The sequence below is a fragment of the Argopecten irradians genome, chromosome 11, assembly GCF_041381155.1.
Source record: "Argopecten irradians isolate NY chromosome 11, Ai_NY, whole genome shotgun sequence".
Lineage (NCBI taxonomy): Eukaryota > Metazoa > Mollusca > Bivalvia > Pectinida > Pectinidae > Argopecten > Argopecten irradians.
In genome coordinates this window covers 18,187,332-18,203,962 of record NC_091144.1, presented here as the reverse complement: position 1 = coordinate 18,203,962, position 16,631 = coordinate 18,187,332, and the positions used below count along the sequence as shown (strand labels likewise).

Genomic DNA, 16,631 nt, shown 5'->3' with positions numbered 1-16,631 from the left:
TAATTCAGGCAAGGGACTGATAGAATAGATCACACTCTTTGGGGCGACACAGAAAAATCTAATCCCGGGGAGGGGGGGGGGGTGGTAAGATAATCGTAAGTTGTCAAACACGAGGCTGTACACCGAGTGCTTTGCAGAGTTGAGGTTTCCTGTCGTAGGCTAGTCCGCTAAAAATGCCTATATTATTAGGCTTTTTTTAATTTTTTTTTTAGCCTAATATATAGTCTATATATTAGGCAAAAAAATAATTAAAAAAGGCTAATAATATAGGCAGGTTTAGCGGACTAGTCGTAGGCCTACACAAATGAGGGTGGAAGATACTTTTTCTCTTACCTTGTGCGCCACGTCGTTGTCTCTAATAGGAACGGGTCAGCAATGCAAGTACTGATGATACTCATAATTTTTTTGTTATCCCAGGACGAGATAGATAAATCGATAAAATTAATATCATATTAATAAAAAAGAAAATCCCAGCCGAGGCGTTAGCTGATCACTTACAGGTAATAGATTTTATTAATCTTTCCTTTAGCAACCATGGAATATCCTTGAATGATTTAATTTCATTTGTTACGCTCATTTCTATTGCTTAGATCTTTGAGGTTATTTTTCCATAGACCGAGAGAGTATACAAAATTGTTTCGCGGGAAATTTTAAAAGCGGCAGTCATTAGCCAAATTGAATTATTGGATAAGATATCACTGCGCCACATCTCAATTTGTTTTACTGTAAAAGTAAGTAAATTCACGGAAATTTATGCCTACAGATTGAAATATCCTCCATTGCTGAGATATGCGCTGCTCCTGCTGTACGGCGACAATTTCTCTTCAATTTATTGACACAGAAGTCAAAAATAAAAGTTGAAGTATGATTGATTTTTGTTTTTTTACGTAAGCTACACATACGTATGTTTTTTCTTAAATTTAATTTGTATTACATCTACTGACTGCCCTAGATTGATTCATAAATTGTGTAAGTAAACGACCAATCCGTATGTTTTTTCTTAAATTTAATTTGTATTACATCTACTGACTGCCGTAGATTGATTTGTAAATTGTGTAAGTAAACGAACCAATTAACTAACGTGGCCCTATAATATTATTACACTATAACGTATAAATTTACATTGATGATTTTTCAATAGATGTAAAGCGTATTAGTTTTAACAATTGAAATGAGGTTGGGATAGCACATATCAAACTTTATATTACATGATTAACTTTTGAGACGACCCCCGTCAGAGTTCACATTCACAGCTCATTCTCACATTCGCTCAGTTGGTGGAAATGTCTATTTGGACTTCTAAGACGATGTTCTTGAATCTGTACCAGTATATGTGCAATGCCATTGCTAACCTAAATTAACTTAATACTACAAATAAAATTACATTGTTTCGACTTATCATGATAATTTTTTGACGAATATATGATTGGAAAAGGCGTTACCTGTATAAGCCAATATATCATAACTACAGTACAGCTTTCGCGGATTTTACAATGCCCACTACCCCGTCACGGACATGAACATCGTGGAACCCACGGCAACCGGGTTTGACGGTCCGCGACGATCCGTCATATAGTGTGGGCTTCAACGGTGCCCACGCAGTATCGCGGCACGTGACAATCCTTGGTATGAAGTGGGTTTAATTCCACTCGAGACACCGTGTTTTGCGATGATCCGTCATACAGCGTGGGCATGTACAATGTATATACTTTCGATAAGGGTAGTCCTTCGCGGTTTGCGATATGCCGTGGGCAAGAGCTGCTTTTAGTTAGTATATAATATATACGAGTTAAGTCCCTTTGTCCTACGGTATCGGTATCGACCAGCAGGTATAGAATAGGGTATATCAAGAAAAGATAACATATTGTATTCCACTCGGTCGAGATATAAATATTTTTTAACCCAAAGAATACTACATCACTTCATATTTCTGTTTCAATCTTGTGTCATATATTTTATAAACTGTATCGTATAGATCATAAACAATGAGCCTCAAGCCGTGGCATTATCCCCCACGGCCCCTCGTTAGTCTGAAAACCTAAATACACCAAACATATTGTTGTATGTGTGATTTAATAGAAATTGAAGAGAAAACATCATTTTATCCTTCAATGTAATAAATATAATAATGTAAGAAAATATAGAGAGAGTAACCACTGGAAAACCCATCTGTATTAAGGTAGTTGAGCTGAAATAATCAAGGTATCATTTGATGTGTAGTCATTGTATTTTAGTTATATGTTTTAACTATATAATTCTCTATACGGATAAGGTTTATAAAATGTGTACAATTGTATACGTCATGGTGAAAGTTATGTTCAATATTGTATGACTGAGAGGCCGAAAGTAAGAAAAGAACTTTTAAAAATGTGTCAGGCAATAACTGATTGGCGGGCCTATACTCTCTAAATTTCTGCTGACGCCTAGAATTGCAATGACTGCGATATGAAGATCAAGTTTGACTTGTCCTATTACATACATATGATTCTTGCAAAGGTGACATATGTGAATAAATATCTTGTTTCAGATATAGCTATTTCTGTCGTCTTAACAAGATAACGTTAAATATTAATGGTGGCATGAATAGACTACCATACCCGACAAACTATTCTTTGATACTCGACGTGGTGTTATTTGGTTATGTTGCCATGGTTCTAATGTAATGAAATTACAAAATAATGTATCCAAAACACAGTTCAATAAAATACAAGTAATTTATTAGAAATCCAATTTTCGCCGTATCTCTCATCGTTTTAAATTTTCCGAAAATGCATTAATTAAAAAAAATGCATTTTCCCTTCTCTGTCAAAAACACAGTTCAATAATATACAAGTAATATATTAGAAATCCCATTTTTGCCATATCTGTCACCGTTTTAAATTTACCGAAAATGCATTAATTAAAAAAATGCATTTTACCTTCTTTTTCAAAACCACAGTTCAATAAAATACAAGTAATTTATTAGAAATTCAATTTTCGCCATATCTATCATCGTTTTATATTTACCGAAAATGTATTAATTGAAAAATGCATTTTCCCTTCTTTATCAAACACACAGTTCAATAATATACACGTAATTTATTATAAATCCAATTTTCGCCATATCTGTCATCGTTTCAAATCTACCGAAAATGCATTAACTAAAAAAATGCATTTTACCTTCCATATCTATATAGCCCTTTAACAAATCCGCTTATAATACATTTATAATATCTTTGTAATTATTATATTTCATAATCATTATCCGAATAAAATATTCTATTAAAAGTTCATAATAATCCTGTACTGAAGAAAGATTAGATATCGAAAACTTCTTTCAAAAGTAATTGTTCTTCGCTGCCCTCATCAACAGGAAGACAATAATATCCATTCTTCAAATTTCCAATAAATTCCATTGACGTTTGCTTCAAATTCTCCTTTAATGATAGCACTGCCAGGTATATGTCGCTGTCGTTGGACCGGATATGATTCGATTCCATTTGCATAGCTTGTGTAACTTCATCAGCAAACGATCGAATCCTGTCTCGTTCCTCCAAAAGTAAATTATCTGTTAAATATAAATATTTCATTACTCTCTAGTTATAAATGTTAAGATTGGTTACCAAAGCATTTGCAGTGGCATTGATACACAACCATCATACCTATTCCATCAATAATGCACTTGATATTTGAAATTTAACAATTTAACACATTAAAATTTGAAGAATTTGTGGAGGATGGGGAGGGGGAGGGCAAAAGAGGTAAAACCATACACAATCTTTACTAAAGCCAAATGACGTCAACCAATTATCATTATTAAACAATTTATTCAAAGCATTCAAGTTTATTTGCAGAATTTACATTGAAATTGAGTGTCCTGCATTTTCGACCCGCATTTGGGCCTATTTTTACTGCAAATTGTACTGAATATCTTCTCATTATGCAACTAATGAAAATTGATTTATTGTCCAAAACAAATTCTGATGTTGATGTATTTTCAATAAGGTATTTTTGGTATATGAACATACCATAAATATTGTTAGAGAACATGACACAATACAAACCTGCCAAAAGAATCATCGCTGCTAACAATGCCAATTCTGTCCTGTGCAGATCCAATTCCTGTATCCTCTCCGATATCTGTATTATTTTGCCAAGAAGTGTTTGCGTCTCAGAACAATTAAAAATAGCCTCTTGCGTAAGATACAAATTTGTCGTTTTACCATTCAGTTGGACGTGTGGACCAATAAATGAACCATGCATCTGTAGATATACAGACTCTACATTAATGATATCATGTAAATGTCCAGTGTGCATGAAGAATTATATCATTTTTTAGCAACTGTTTCCTTATGATCGCTCAATTATTTCTAAAACAAAACTAAAACATCATATGTAAACAATATATGGTCTAATAAGATGGAAAAAATCATTATCTCTCAACAATAGATATACCCACAGGTTTCCTTCTTCATCACTAACTGTAGTCAATTAAGAACTAATCTGGAGTAGGATTTAGTCAAATGACCCAAGGCTATCCCTACGTCATGTCCATGAATCACTACTTTAAATAATTTTACAAACAGATATCTCTTCAATTAAAGCAATACCAACGGAACAACAGGTAATATAATGCATATTACATTACTTAAAAACCTGTCTAACACTCCATCAAGTCACAAGAGTGCTTAGGTAGACATTTACTAGTTCTCCTATAGATCATGTCAGAATTTCAAGGATAAATTATTATGTAAACAAACCATTAGTATGCAAACGCTTAATGCTCCCTCTTTCATTAACGCAACTCTATCGCCGAGACGCAGATCTAAAAATCCAGGTAACTTTTTCGCAAATTTGATCGTATCCTTTATCATCGGTATAAGCATTTCATAATATATATTGATGACTCCGAGCTGATGAAAACCAAAGGAATCCAGCTTACTTATTACAAATCCAGAATAATCGTCAATGGGCTGAAATAGTGAACAAAAATATCATTAATCATTCAATCAATGAAAAATAATAATAAGATATGGTTATGATGATTTGTAAAATAACCATAAAGAACTCTACAAATTCATAAATATCTGTTAGTTAGAGGTATATCTTGTCGTAGTACGAGCACCATGATGGTGATTTCGATAAAATTAACGCTCCTAGGCCGGGCTTGAATTTGTTACAATGGTTTAATAATGATTTGGCGACAACGATTATTTCATTGTTCAAGTATCTACATAAATCTATATTCAAAAAGATTTTCAATATTAGATATTCATGGAATAGTTGTTCATAATAAAAAAACATTTTATTTAAACATTCGTTATACAGATAAGATTATTGAATATCAGTTAGTTGCTATTTGCTTATGAATATATCACTGCACCTAATTTACATATGTCGGCAAAATAATGTTTATCTTAACATGGCCAACAACGCGGGGCTGTTGGATATGGAATTTATTTCGTGCTCGTAAGTTATTTTTAAAAACTCACTCGTGTGAAAAAAATTCCATATCCACCAACCACTCGTACTCGTTGTGTAACCATTACATAAAACTCAAGACGTCATTGTACTTACGTTGCTTATCGATATATCATCAAACATAGAAGACTTGAAGAAGATTTTAGTGACATTGGTCGTAATTATATTAGAAATATCAAGGAGGCGACGTCTATATCCAATTGTATCGGTGCGGTTGGCTCGAAGTTTCTCACGTTCAGTATTTGGCATTCGCCCAACTCTGATCGCTGGCAAAATAACAAAAGAAAAGTAATCCTTACCAACATTAAGACTATTCAATAGTCAATACAAAATGAGGATGGTTTGAAAACACCTACGCGCAATAAATGACGCTCATCGGATATCGCCTAACTCTGATCGCTAGAAAATTAAAAAAAATGTTATTCCTATTATGAGTGAGCGCATTCTTAATAAATTCAGGATGTTGCTACAGAACATGATACGTGAATCTAAAAAGCGCTTAGCTGATTTAAAAAGCTTCACAAACCATATATTAAACTCGTTGCTCAAAGAATACAATTTGGTCTTTTGATCGAGGAGATGCTCATAATACTAAATATCTTAACACCAAATCCTTTTGGATTCAAAAATACATTAAAGGATTTAGACACATTTTTTCACTTGTACAAATACGATTTGAAAAAGAATCAGTTTAAGGAAAAGTCATGTATAGTAATGTTAGATTAATTGGATTCACCGAGTTTATGCCACACGATGTCCATGACTTGATCCCCAACGAACTGATCAATTTAAACCTTTAGGTAATATATTTATCCACATAGCGAAACACTCACAAAGGAAAACGTTCCACTATAGTTATAAGTCAGAACACTAATGTACTGCAGCCTCCAAAAATATAAAATCGAATGAACAAAACCTGTCAATACTAACCATCAATTGACATTCCGGCCTGTACACACTTCTGATACCGGCAAAGTCTGCATCTATATTTAGATCCATTATTCGATCGACAATTCGCCCCCTTAGTACATTTTTGAAAAATTATATTCTTTTTCGTACACCTATGAAAGAATGCCTGAAAATGAAAAACAATTGTTGTAAATATGAGTGTAACTGAACATGTTACAAAATGTTTCTTTTTTTCGCAGATAAAAATCTTGTCGAATTTTAGAGAAAAATACGTGAATGGTGTCAATTTAATCAAGCGAGAAGCATAAGGATATCAATTACAAAACTTATATATACATGTATAAAGCAATGATATATCAGCGGATTCCTGTAATATGCAGTTGCTCAGGTAACAATAATCTGTATTTAATTAATCACATAGGCAATAAGCATACAGAGCTTTCAAAATTACAAATCCTTGTGTAATTTTCAAAAAATAAAAGGCGTCTATTTAAAAACAAGTTTTAATGCATTTCAATGTAATTTTGGATTCCATAGACATTCAACACAATGTGCAAAACAAACCCAGCATCTAGTTACAACAAGGACACATGTTAAGAATATACCCGACACAATCTCCTGGGCCAAGCTGTTCAAAAGGTTAGTAGGCTAATCACACATGGACGACAATTTGTAAATCAAGGTAAATACTGTCTTACTAAAATTACCAACTTGTCCATTATAATTACAGGTTTTGCAGCAAACACCAATTGAAAATAACGCTATTCATGTGATTATGCTAATCACCTTTTGAACAACTGGATACCTAACAAAAGAATCATTACCTTGCATCCCTCGCAGGTATAGGCGCCATAATGGAAACCTGAGGACTTACAGCCACAGATCTGACAGGACACACCTAGCTTCTCTGTGTAAGTAGTCTTCATCTCCGCATAGCTCTAAAACAGATATTTATATATTAAAGGCCCATTACCTTTCCAAAGCGGCTTTTGAGTTTTAGAATGGGAAAAATAAACGACTTTTATAATAAATGTTATACGCTTACCGTTAATACTACATCTATAATCATCTTTTGGACTATTTAGTTAGAATAAACCAGATGTTCATTTTCCTAACGCGGGTCGTCTTCCTCCGTCGTCCTAATCACCGCGCGTTAGTTAATTATCACTGCGCATGCGCCAGACGGAAAAACAGTGAAATGAATATTGTTAAATTGAACAACATGGACCTGACAAAAGCGAAGAAAGCACTTTCCGCGCAAATGATTATTTCCATAAATATGAATTTACAATATAATACCGTATTACAAATATTTCATGTATAAACTTACGGGCATGAATGTGGATTCAAAGTGGAACATTTCGCGAATTTACTTCGATCGGAAATTTAGGAAATAAATCGCACACGAATGTTGTATTACGGTAATAAATTCTGTTCCTTTTTTGTTCATACGTTGGTATTGATTTTAAAAATATATAAAGAATAGTTTTTATCTTCATATAAAGTAAACTTTGTAGCTGTTTCGGCAAGACATAAACACAGTTATATTTTTATGACATAATAAATAGCGTAAATAAACTAAAACTTCCTGTTTAAATAAATCAGTTAGCCGAGGACGTTTTTATAAGGCATTATAAGTTTAAAGACATGAATGAGCTGACGGATTTAAAAAAGAATATTTTGTAACATGAATAAGTCAAGTTATCAACAATTTTCATTAATCCACATTTCTATCGGAGTATAAAAGCGCATTCAACAAAGCCCGATGATAATAAATGTCATTGGAAATTATTTTGTATTCCAAGGCTATGAGAAAAAGTAGAATTGTGATGACATATAAGGTATAATGAGACGCTCGAAGTACAGTAATTTTTATCACATACTTTGCTTACAACGATCTTTATATGAAGAAATATAATATGTTCAACTATCATACCAACCGTTGTAAATATGTTATATTGCACAGTTTCAAGTTATGGTGTACTCTTCGGTGGAAACGTTATATTGCATGGTTCGAAATGTTATATTGCCCGGCTTTAGGAATACTTCGCCGTTTTTATCTAGTTTTTGAAGAAAAGGATATACATATAAACTATATACTTAGCTATACTATACCATATAATGTGTATTAATACATTGAATTCCATATCCGAGGTTGTATTTAACCAGGTTGTAATAGAGAAAAGGGTCGATGCTATGCGTCATATTAACAGCCATGGTCATATAAACACATTTAGATGGAGGAAACCGGAGTACTGGGATAAAAACCGCACTGTCATCAGTATTTTTGCAATAGTTTCACACGGGTTTGGAACTCTCAACACAGAGGAGGGGTGCAAATGAAATCAGGTCAGGACATTTTATCCTATAGACTATGGACCATTCTAGGATATTATCTATTCTGATTCAGATTGTAATTAGAACGGTATAATTTCTGAATGTATCGATTGCAATTTTCTATAAAACACTTAGCATTATATAATGTATACATTATATTTATAATGTAGCTTTTGTCGAATGTCAATTGAATTTCTATGTACTGATTAGCATTATCTAGCTTTTCTTAAATGCAGTTTTCAAAACTATAGTGAACCCGTATAATTTAAAATTTGATATTATGAAACATTTCGAAAACATGTGGACAAATTTCCATTGTATCAAATTGATTTAAATGTTTCAATTCTCATACTTCTTTACACTTCTACTGTAAATATTCAAACTGCATCCCAAATGTTATCAATGTTTCAAAGTAATTATCATACTAGGTATCTTATAAATGTTTGACTTAAATATGCACGTACCTCGTTATAGTCCCGTTTCACTTCGTTGCACATAAGTAGATTCCTTGGAAGACTTAGTGATGCCATCACCTGTGTTGGCGATTCGACATCACTGTCAGCCTGATAGGCATGCAGACCAGTCTCCATTTACAGCGGTTGGAGACGAACTCTGCGGTGTCGCGCTGATTCGTGAAGTGCTACAAATATAACACATATAGTTGTATTTAAATGAGTAAGCCAGGGCTGTTTTTAATATCTAGGAAATACATTAACCAGGATCTGGATAGCTGCACCTTACACCTGTGGATATATCAACGTTAGAATCCGAGTTTATTTTGTCACTCAAGGCGATCACTTTAAAGAAGGGGCGTGTCAATGGTGTGCTATTTGCATATCTGGGGATTTATGCTCGCTCTGTGCTTCCTAATTCGAACTGCAGACTTTAGTTCTAGGAAAGGAACTGATTAAAATTCCGGTCTGCTTCATAAATTTGTGTTTGTCATGTTGAATCATAAATAGAATTTATTACAATTTAATGCTTGATGTATTTAAATAAATTACTTCTTGAAGCAAACGGTCGACTCAGTATTTCTGTCTTTTTAATTTTCCATTTATTGATAGCTACATGTACATCCCTATTGCTGCCTGATTATGCTTAAGCATACTATTAAATTACCAATACCCCATTCAAACACCCATTACTGTTTGTGACAAATACATTTGACAAGTAAATTGTTTAGGTTTAATCAACTCTCTTGTTACATTTTTATTTTTAATTATTTTCATTAATAAGAGTGGAAGCTTCTGCACTGTTGGCGCTCAGTATTAAGGGAGTGAGACGACTTATTCGCCCGTTATCAGTATAATGTGACCCATAGGGTATGTTGCTTTGTGTCTTCGGCAGAATGCTTCAGTGATATAGCACTATATAAAGGGTAGATGTTCCACTATACAAGAAGACACAACACGAACATACCGCAATCTACCAAATCGCGCACCACTCTCTTCATACACGCTAAACACCGCATACATGGGAGGCCGTCCTTAATGACCCTGGCTGTTAATAGGACGTTACACACACAACACATCACATACAGGGGAGGCCGTCCTTAATGACCCTGGCTGTTAATAGGACGTTACACACACAACACATCACATACACGAGAGGCCGTCCTTAATGACACTGGCTGTTAATAGGACGTTAAGGTAATAAACTAAACCAAACCATATTATTACGTGAATATAAATGGCATCATGATAATAAAATATATGTTAAACTAACAAGACATTTTAAGGACAATTTTGGAAGTATCATGGATATTTGTCTACGTTTTCTCCCTCTTGCTCTTACATGTATGACATGTAATGATTTTACATTGATTTATATGATATTTGCTTCATATCTTTATCGACTGTGTCACGATCCTCAATGTCATTTACCTGGCGACTACTGAGAGTTATATCTTTTTATTTCTAAAAATATTTGTTTATTTCCGTCCTGCTATGTTTCGTCTGATAAAATGGCCGCACATGGACATTGATATCAACTTTCGTCCCTGTTGCAAAATATTGTTGTCTATTCGATGAGTGACACTTTCTAAGGTCTACACCGGTGGTACAGTCTGCCTATGCTAAACGCTCAGATTCCAAGTGATATGATAGAATGAAATGTTCGGATCACTATCAAACACAACACTAACATATCACAGTCTCCCAAAACAAGCACTTAAACTTAACAAATATCCAACTGGTAGGACGTAAAAGGCATTAACTTTTAATAAGATGCTAACAATATTTCAAAGGCTCTGTGCATTACTTTAGCTCATCAAATAATATTTCGTAAGCTGCTGTAACATTTAAGCCGGCTATCATCAGATATTGGGCTATTTAAATCGCCTTTCGTTAATGGTCCGTCGATCCTTCCGCCGTTCGTAAATGATTCTTGTTATCGTTATTCTCAGAAAGTACTGAAGGATTTTTCATCAATTTTATATATATGTTTCCATTGGTGCCTTGTTATGTCTATTGCATTTTGGGGTTGATCTGAAGACAAGATAGCAAAAATAAGCCATCTATGATTTTGACACATGAATATCGCTATCGACATCTCTGAAAATTTATTTTACGTGTTTTCCTCTCTTTGAATTGATTTGAAAAGGAGGCTCGCCTATTCCATAGTTATGCATATTAGAATATCGGACTGATCTGAAAAGATCATTATCTGGATTTTGATCATTGTTTTTGCGACAGTGTTGTTTTCATATATAGCTTCACTGTGCATATCAAAGGCTTCAAGGGAGGAGTGAAAGAATGCAAAATTAGGGAAACCATCCCCTTTTCCTATTGTTTTCACAAATAATCCAATGGTGGTTGCAAGGATCCCTTGTTATCTCTAATTGTACAAATATCTAGTTCAAATTATCAGCAGGTTGACTTGTACGAACCCGAAAAAATGATAGTTAAGTCTAATGATAGTTTAGTCCAGTGATAGTTTAGTTCAAACCGCATCCGCTGCAAATCCCATGTTTATTGTTAAACTAAAAAGAAATAAAATGTTATGCTAGTACAGATTTATCACATTAATGATATTAAATTTTAATTAAGTACGTTAACTTAATGAATAAAACTAAATGTACATACATTTGCATACAATGAATGCATCAAGTTGTATTAACATATGTGTTTAAATAGTTAGAATCATATCTGTCATTGGAAAGGGAAAGGGATCGGGAATGAAATATTACGACCGTTATTGGACACGAATCATATTAAGCTTCCCACTTCATTGATGTGACGAGCTAACCTTTGATTGGTTGTCATCATTTGTTTTCTTTGCGATTGTTTTCAAACGAACCAGGATTCATCCAATATGTCATTGCTGTTGTGGCTTTGATGTTCTAATGTTTTGCCAGACACGTTATATTTGAATATCCTTAATTCAATTCATTTCTATGATTTTTTTACATATGCAGGTTGGACTGGAATACAACTCACTAGAGTAGCTATTACTGAGCCATAACGCAATCCGGCTTGCATCATTTTAACAAATAACAAGAAGCCCATGGGCCTTACCGGTCATCTGACTATAGGTACACTACAACATAGTCGCTAAAATATTATAGTCATTTTGACCCCTGTGATCCTGAATGAAGATCAAGGTCATTTTTTAAACAAATATAATAGCCCTTCATCCCAGCATGTCACAACCCCAATATCAGGCCTATAGGCCTTTTAGTTATTCACAAACAGTTATTTCAAGCTTTTAGCCTATCTGACCCCTGTGACCTTGGATGAAGGTCAAGGTCATTCAATTGAACAAACTTGGTACCTCTTCATCTCAGCATGTCAAAGGCTAATATCAGGTCTCTAGGCCTCCTAGTTATTCTCAAGAAGTCGTTTAAAGATCTTAACCTATTTGACACTGTGACCTTGAAGACAGCCAAGGTCATTAATTTGAACAACCTTGGTACAGTACTTAATGCGTCTAACATTCCCTCGAAACGAGCGCGAAACGCAAAACGCAAACGAAATGTTAAACGAAAACGAACGAAAACGCAAACGAAAAACGAAAAACGCAAACGAAAAACGAATAGCGTAAAACGAAAAACGCGTTTCGTCAAGCGCTAAACGCAAAACGAAAAACGCAAACGAAAAACGAAAAACGTAAACGAAGTGAAAGCGTGACCGGAAGACCAGAATGCAATCATAAATGTCGATCGGGACTCCGGTAGCTTAGTGATCCGGATTCTGAAAGCGATGTCTATTTTACGTTCGCAATTTTGATTTAGTACGATTTATCATTATGAAAAATATATATCTTGTCTTAGAAAATATGCAATTGTTATAAACATATTACCAATAAGTATATGATTACGTATATATATCCAAGCATTAATACATTTTTTAACTTATAAAGCGAGATTTTAAAAATAATTATAAAACATGCATGTGTACAAATAGTCAATCAATGCTAGTATCTATAAGTCTGCTCTGAATTTGTCACACATACTAGTACTGTTTTATAGAAATGATCAGTTTCAGAAAAGAAAACACTTTAGAAGAACTTCTTATTTTAGTGTAGGTATTGTGAACATGCACGTTTGACTACTGCAAGTATAAACTAGGTCTAGCGGTTAGGTAGTTATATATTACATGTACAATGTATATATATGACTCCAGAGGAGGTCCCCGTACCGTACCCGTTATATAGATATCAATGTGGACACTCATCTGTAGCATTTACCCGACCCATTTGGAGGTCTTATATAAATTTGCTTTATAATTCACGGACAACACATGTACAACACTCTACCCCTCTCCATCCCCACTCCCCCTCTCGATTTACCTGCTTTCATTTATACCATTTGTTATTTGACAGCGGCATATTTTGATTTTGTGTCAACTTGTATCACACCTGGTCAAGTGCAGTCACCCATGAACAATGGCTCACTGATCGCCTCAGACGCGCACGGCCCCTCACATGTTTATTTAGACTACGATGTATAATACGCATACGTGACACCGTGCATGTACAAAACCAGCTCTATGGTGTTTTATTCCTCGTGTGTTTTGTTACATCAACATACCAATAAAATACATGATCAATTATATCAATGGCGAATACGTGTAAATACAGAGATACAGTTGAATGTACATGTATCAACTGTCAGTTCCTGTTGGACGATTATATATATATATATTGACGTCGGCACATTCTTAATTTCACATAAAATATGTAAAAAAAAAAGTATTCGTTTTAAATACTGTATTAAGCGATGGTTGAGATATTATTAATTGTGTTATTTTATTATTAGAATAGTGTGTATCACTAGAAAATAATGTGATCCAATGCTAACAGTGATGAGTCGGATATAATTTTTTTTATAATGTATGCACCAGTGAGTTATATATATATTATGACCAGCAGTACGGCGTCCTGTGGCGTGAGTTCACACCTGTCTGTAATACTTCAGTCCACTTTATCGAGCCCCGCGGGTGTTACAAGTGTATATTGTACCTGCCCCCCTGTAGCACATACACGTGTATAGCTAGTACTATATAAGACCTTGCAGAAAGGTATACAAATGATCCTTACTATCAAACAATGTGTGTAGGTTACATGTATCAAATGTAATTAATGTCTAGATACAAAAGGATTTTTTAAAATTTATTTGTGTATGTTTACTACATTGTCCAGAACACGTAAATTTATCGGCCTACACCGTCGTTTGACTCCACTTTTAGTTTAGCTAACACATGCGCAGTCAACCATTCCTAATCAAATATCAATGAATAACATCCGGTAAACGAATTGGAACGCAAACGCACGCAAACGCAAACGAACGAAAGCCAAAACGAATTGGAACGCAAACGAAATCGAATCAAAACGCAAACGAACGAAAACGCGAAACGCAAACGAAAAACGCTCGACGAAACAAAACGCAAACGAAACTAAACGAAAGAAACGCAAACGAATCTAAAACGCGTTTGAGGGAATGTTAGACGCATTAAGTACTGTAGCCCTTTATAAAAGCATGCTGCAGGCCCAATATGAGTATCATGGACCTTGAATGAAGGTCAAGGTCATTCATTTGAACAAAATTAGTAGCCCTTCATCTCAGCATGAGAACCCTGAGCCTTTCGGTTCTTGAAAAGAAGTCGTTTAAAGATTTTAGCCTATTTGGCCACTGTAACCTTGAATGAAAGTCAAGGACATTTCTTGGAACAAACGCCAAGGTCATTTATTTAAACAAACTTGGTAGCCCTTCATCCAAGCATGAGAACCCTAAGCCTTTCGGTTCTTGAAAAGAAGTCGTTTAAAGATTTTAACCTATTTGACCACTGTGACCTTGAATGAAAGTCAAGGCCATTTCTTGAAACAAACGTCAAGGTCATTTATTTAAACAAACTTAGTAGCCCTTCATTCCAGCATGATGCAAGCCCAATATGAGTATCATGGGCCTTTTGGCTCTTGAGAAAAAATCGTTTAAAGATTTTAGCCTATTTGACCCCTGTGACCTTGAATATAGGTCATGGTCATTCATTTGAACAAACCTGATAGCCCTTTATTCAAGCATATCACGGGCACAATATTAGGTCTCAAGGCTTCTTAGTTATTCACAAGAAGTTGTATAAAGGATTATAGCCTATTTAACCCCTGTGACCTTGAATGAAGGTCAAGGTCATTTATTTGAACAAACGTGGTAGCCCTTCATTCCAGCATGCTGCAGGCTTAATATGTGTATCCTGGATATTTTGGCTCTTGAGAAGAAAACGTTTAAAGATTTTAGCCTATTTGACCCACGTGACATTGAATAAAAGTCATGGTCGTTCATTTGAACAATTCTGATAGCCCTTTATCCAAGCATATCACGGGCACAATATTAGGTCTCAAGGCTTCTTAGTTATTCACAAGAAGTTGTATAAAGGATTATAGCCTATTTAATCCCTGTGACCTTGAATGAAGGTCAAGGTCTTTTATTTGAATAAACTTGGTAGTCCTTCATCCCAGTATGTTGCAAGCCCACTATGGGTATCCAGGGCCTTTTGGTTCTTGAGAAGAAGTCGTTTTTAAAGATTTTGGCGTATTTGATCACTTTGACCTTGAATGAAGGTCAAGGTCATTTATTGGAACAAACTTGGTACTTACTTTATCCCAGCACACTGCAAGCCAATTATGGGTATCCTGGGCCTTTCGGTTCTTGAGAAGAAGTTGTTTAAAGATTTTAGCCTAATTGACCCATGTTACCTTGAATGAAGGTCAAGGTCATTCATTTGAACAGACTTGGTAGCCTTTCATCCCAGCATGCTACAGACCAAATATCAGTATCCTGGGCCTTTTGGTTCTTGAGAAGACGTCATTTGAAGATTTTAGCCTTTTTGCCCCTGTGACCTAGAATGAAGGTCACGGTCATTCATTTGAACAAACTTGGTAGCCATTCACCCCAGTATGTCACAGACCCAATATCAGTACCCTGGGCCTTCTGGTTCTTGAGAAAAAGTCGTATAAAGATTTTAGCCTTTTTGACCCCTGTGACCTAGAATGAAGGTCACGGTCATTCATTTGAACAAACTTGGTAGCCATTCACCCCAGTATGTCACAGACCCAATATCAGTACCCTGGGCCTTCTGGTTCTTGAGAAAAAGTCGTATAAAGATTTTAGCCTTTTTGACCCCTGTGACCTTGAATGAAGTTCAGATCACAGCAAACATGTATCAGTATACATTGTTAACAACAAAGTGGGGAAATATTGTATATTTTGTGAAAGTTTTCGTTTGCCGAATGTAAATTAATTAAAAAAAAACATAACAAAGATAAAAAAAATCAATGTTGTAAAAAACAATAACAATTGCCCAGAAGAGGCGAATCTATTATATTATCTCATGTTGTTTTACGTTTGATTCAGTAGCTTCCAATTATAGAAAAACAGTTTCAAATTCAATGCAGCACTTGCTATCTATATTGATGTTTGATTTTTCAAA

General features: G+C 34.7%; 1 protein-coding gene across 1 annotated transcript; it reads right to left on the bottom strand.

Moving 5' to 3' along the window:
• Positions 1 to 2,741: 2,741 nt before the first annotated feature.
• On the bottom strand, positions 2,742 to 9,333 carry LOC138335740 (nuclear hormone receptor E75-like). The gene is made up of 7 exons (XM_069284906.1): positions 9,171 to 9,333; positions 7,194 to 7,307; positions 6,391 to 6,535; positions 5,557 to 5,726; positions 4,740 to 4,952; positions 4,044 to 4,242; positions 2,742 to 3,547 (listed from the first exon to the last, which is right to left on the bottom strand). Exons 1-7 carry the CDS (start codon positions 9,294 to 9,296, stop codon positions 3,297 to 3,299), a joined length of 1,218 nt encoding a protein of 405 aa, XP_069141007.1. The 5' UTR covers positions 9,297 to 9,333; the 3' UTR covers positions 2,742 to 3,296.
• Positions 9,334 to 16,631: the final 7,298 nt, after the last annotated feature.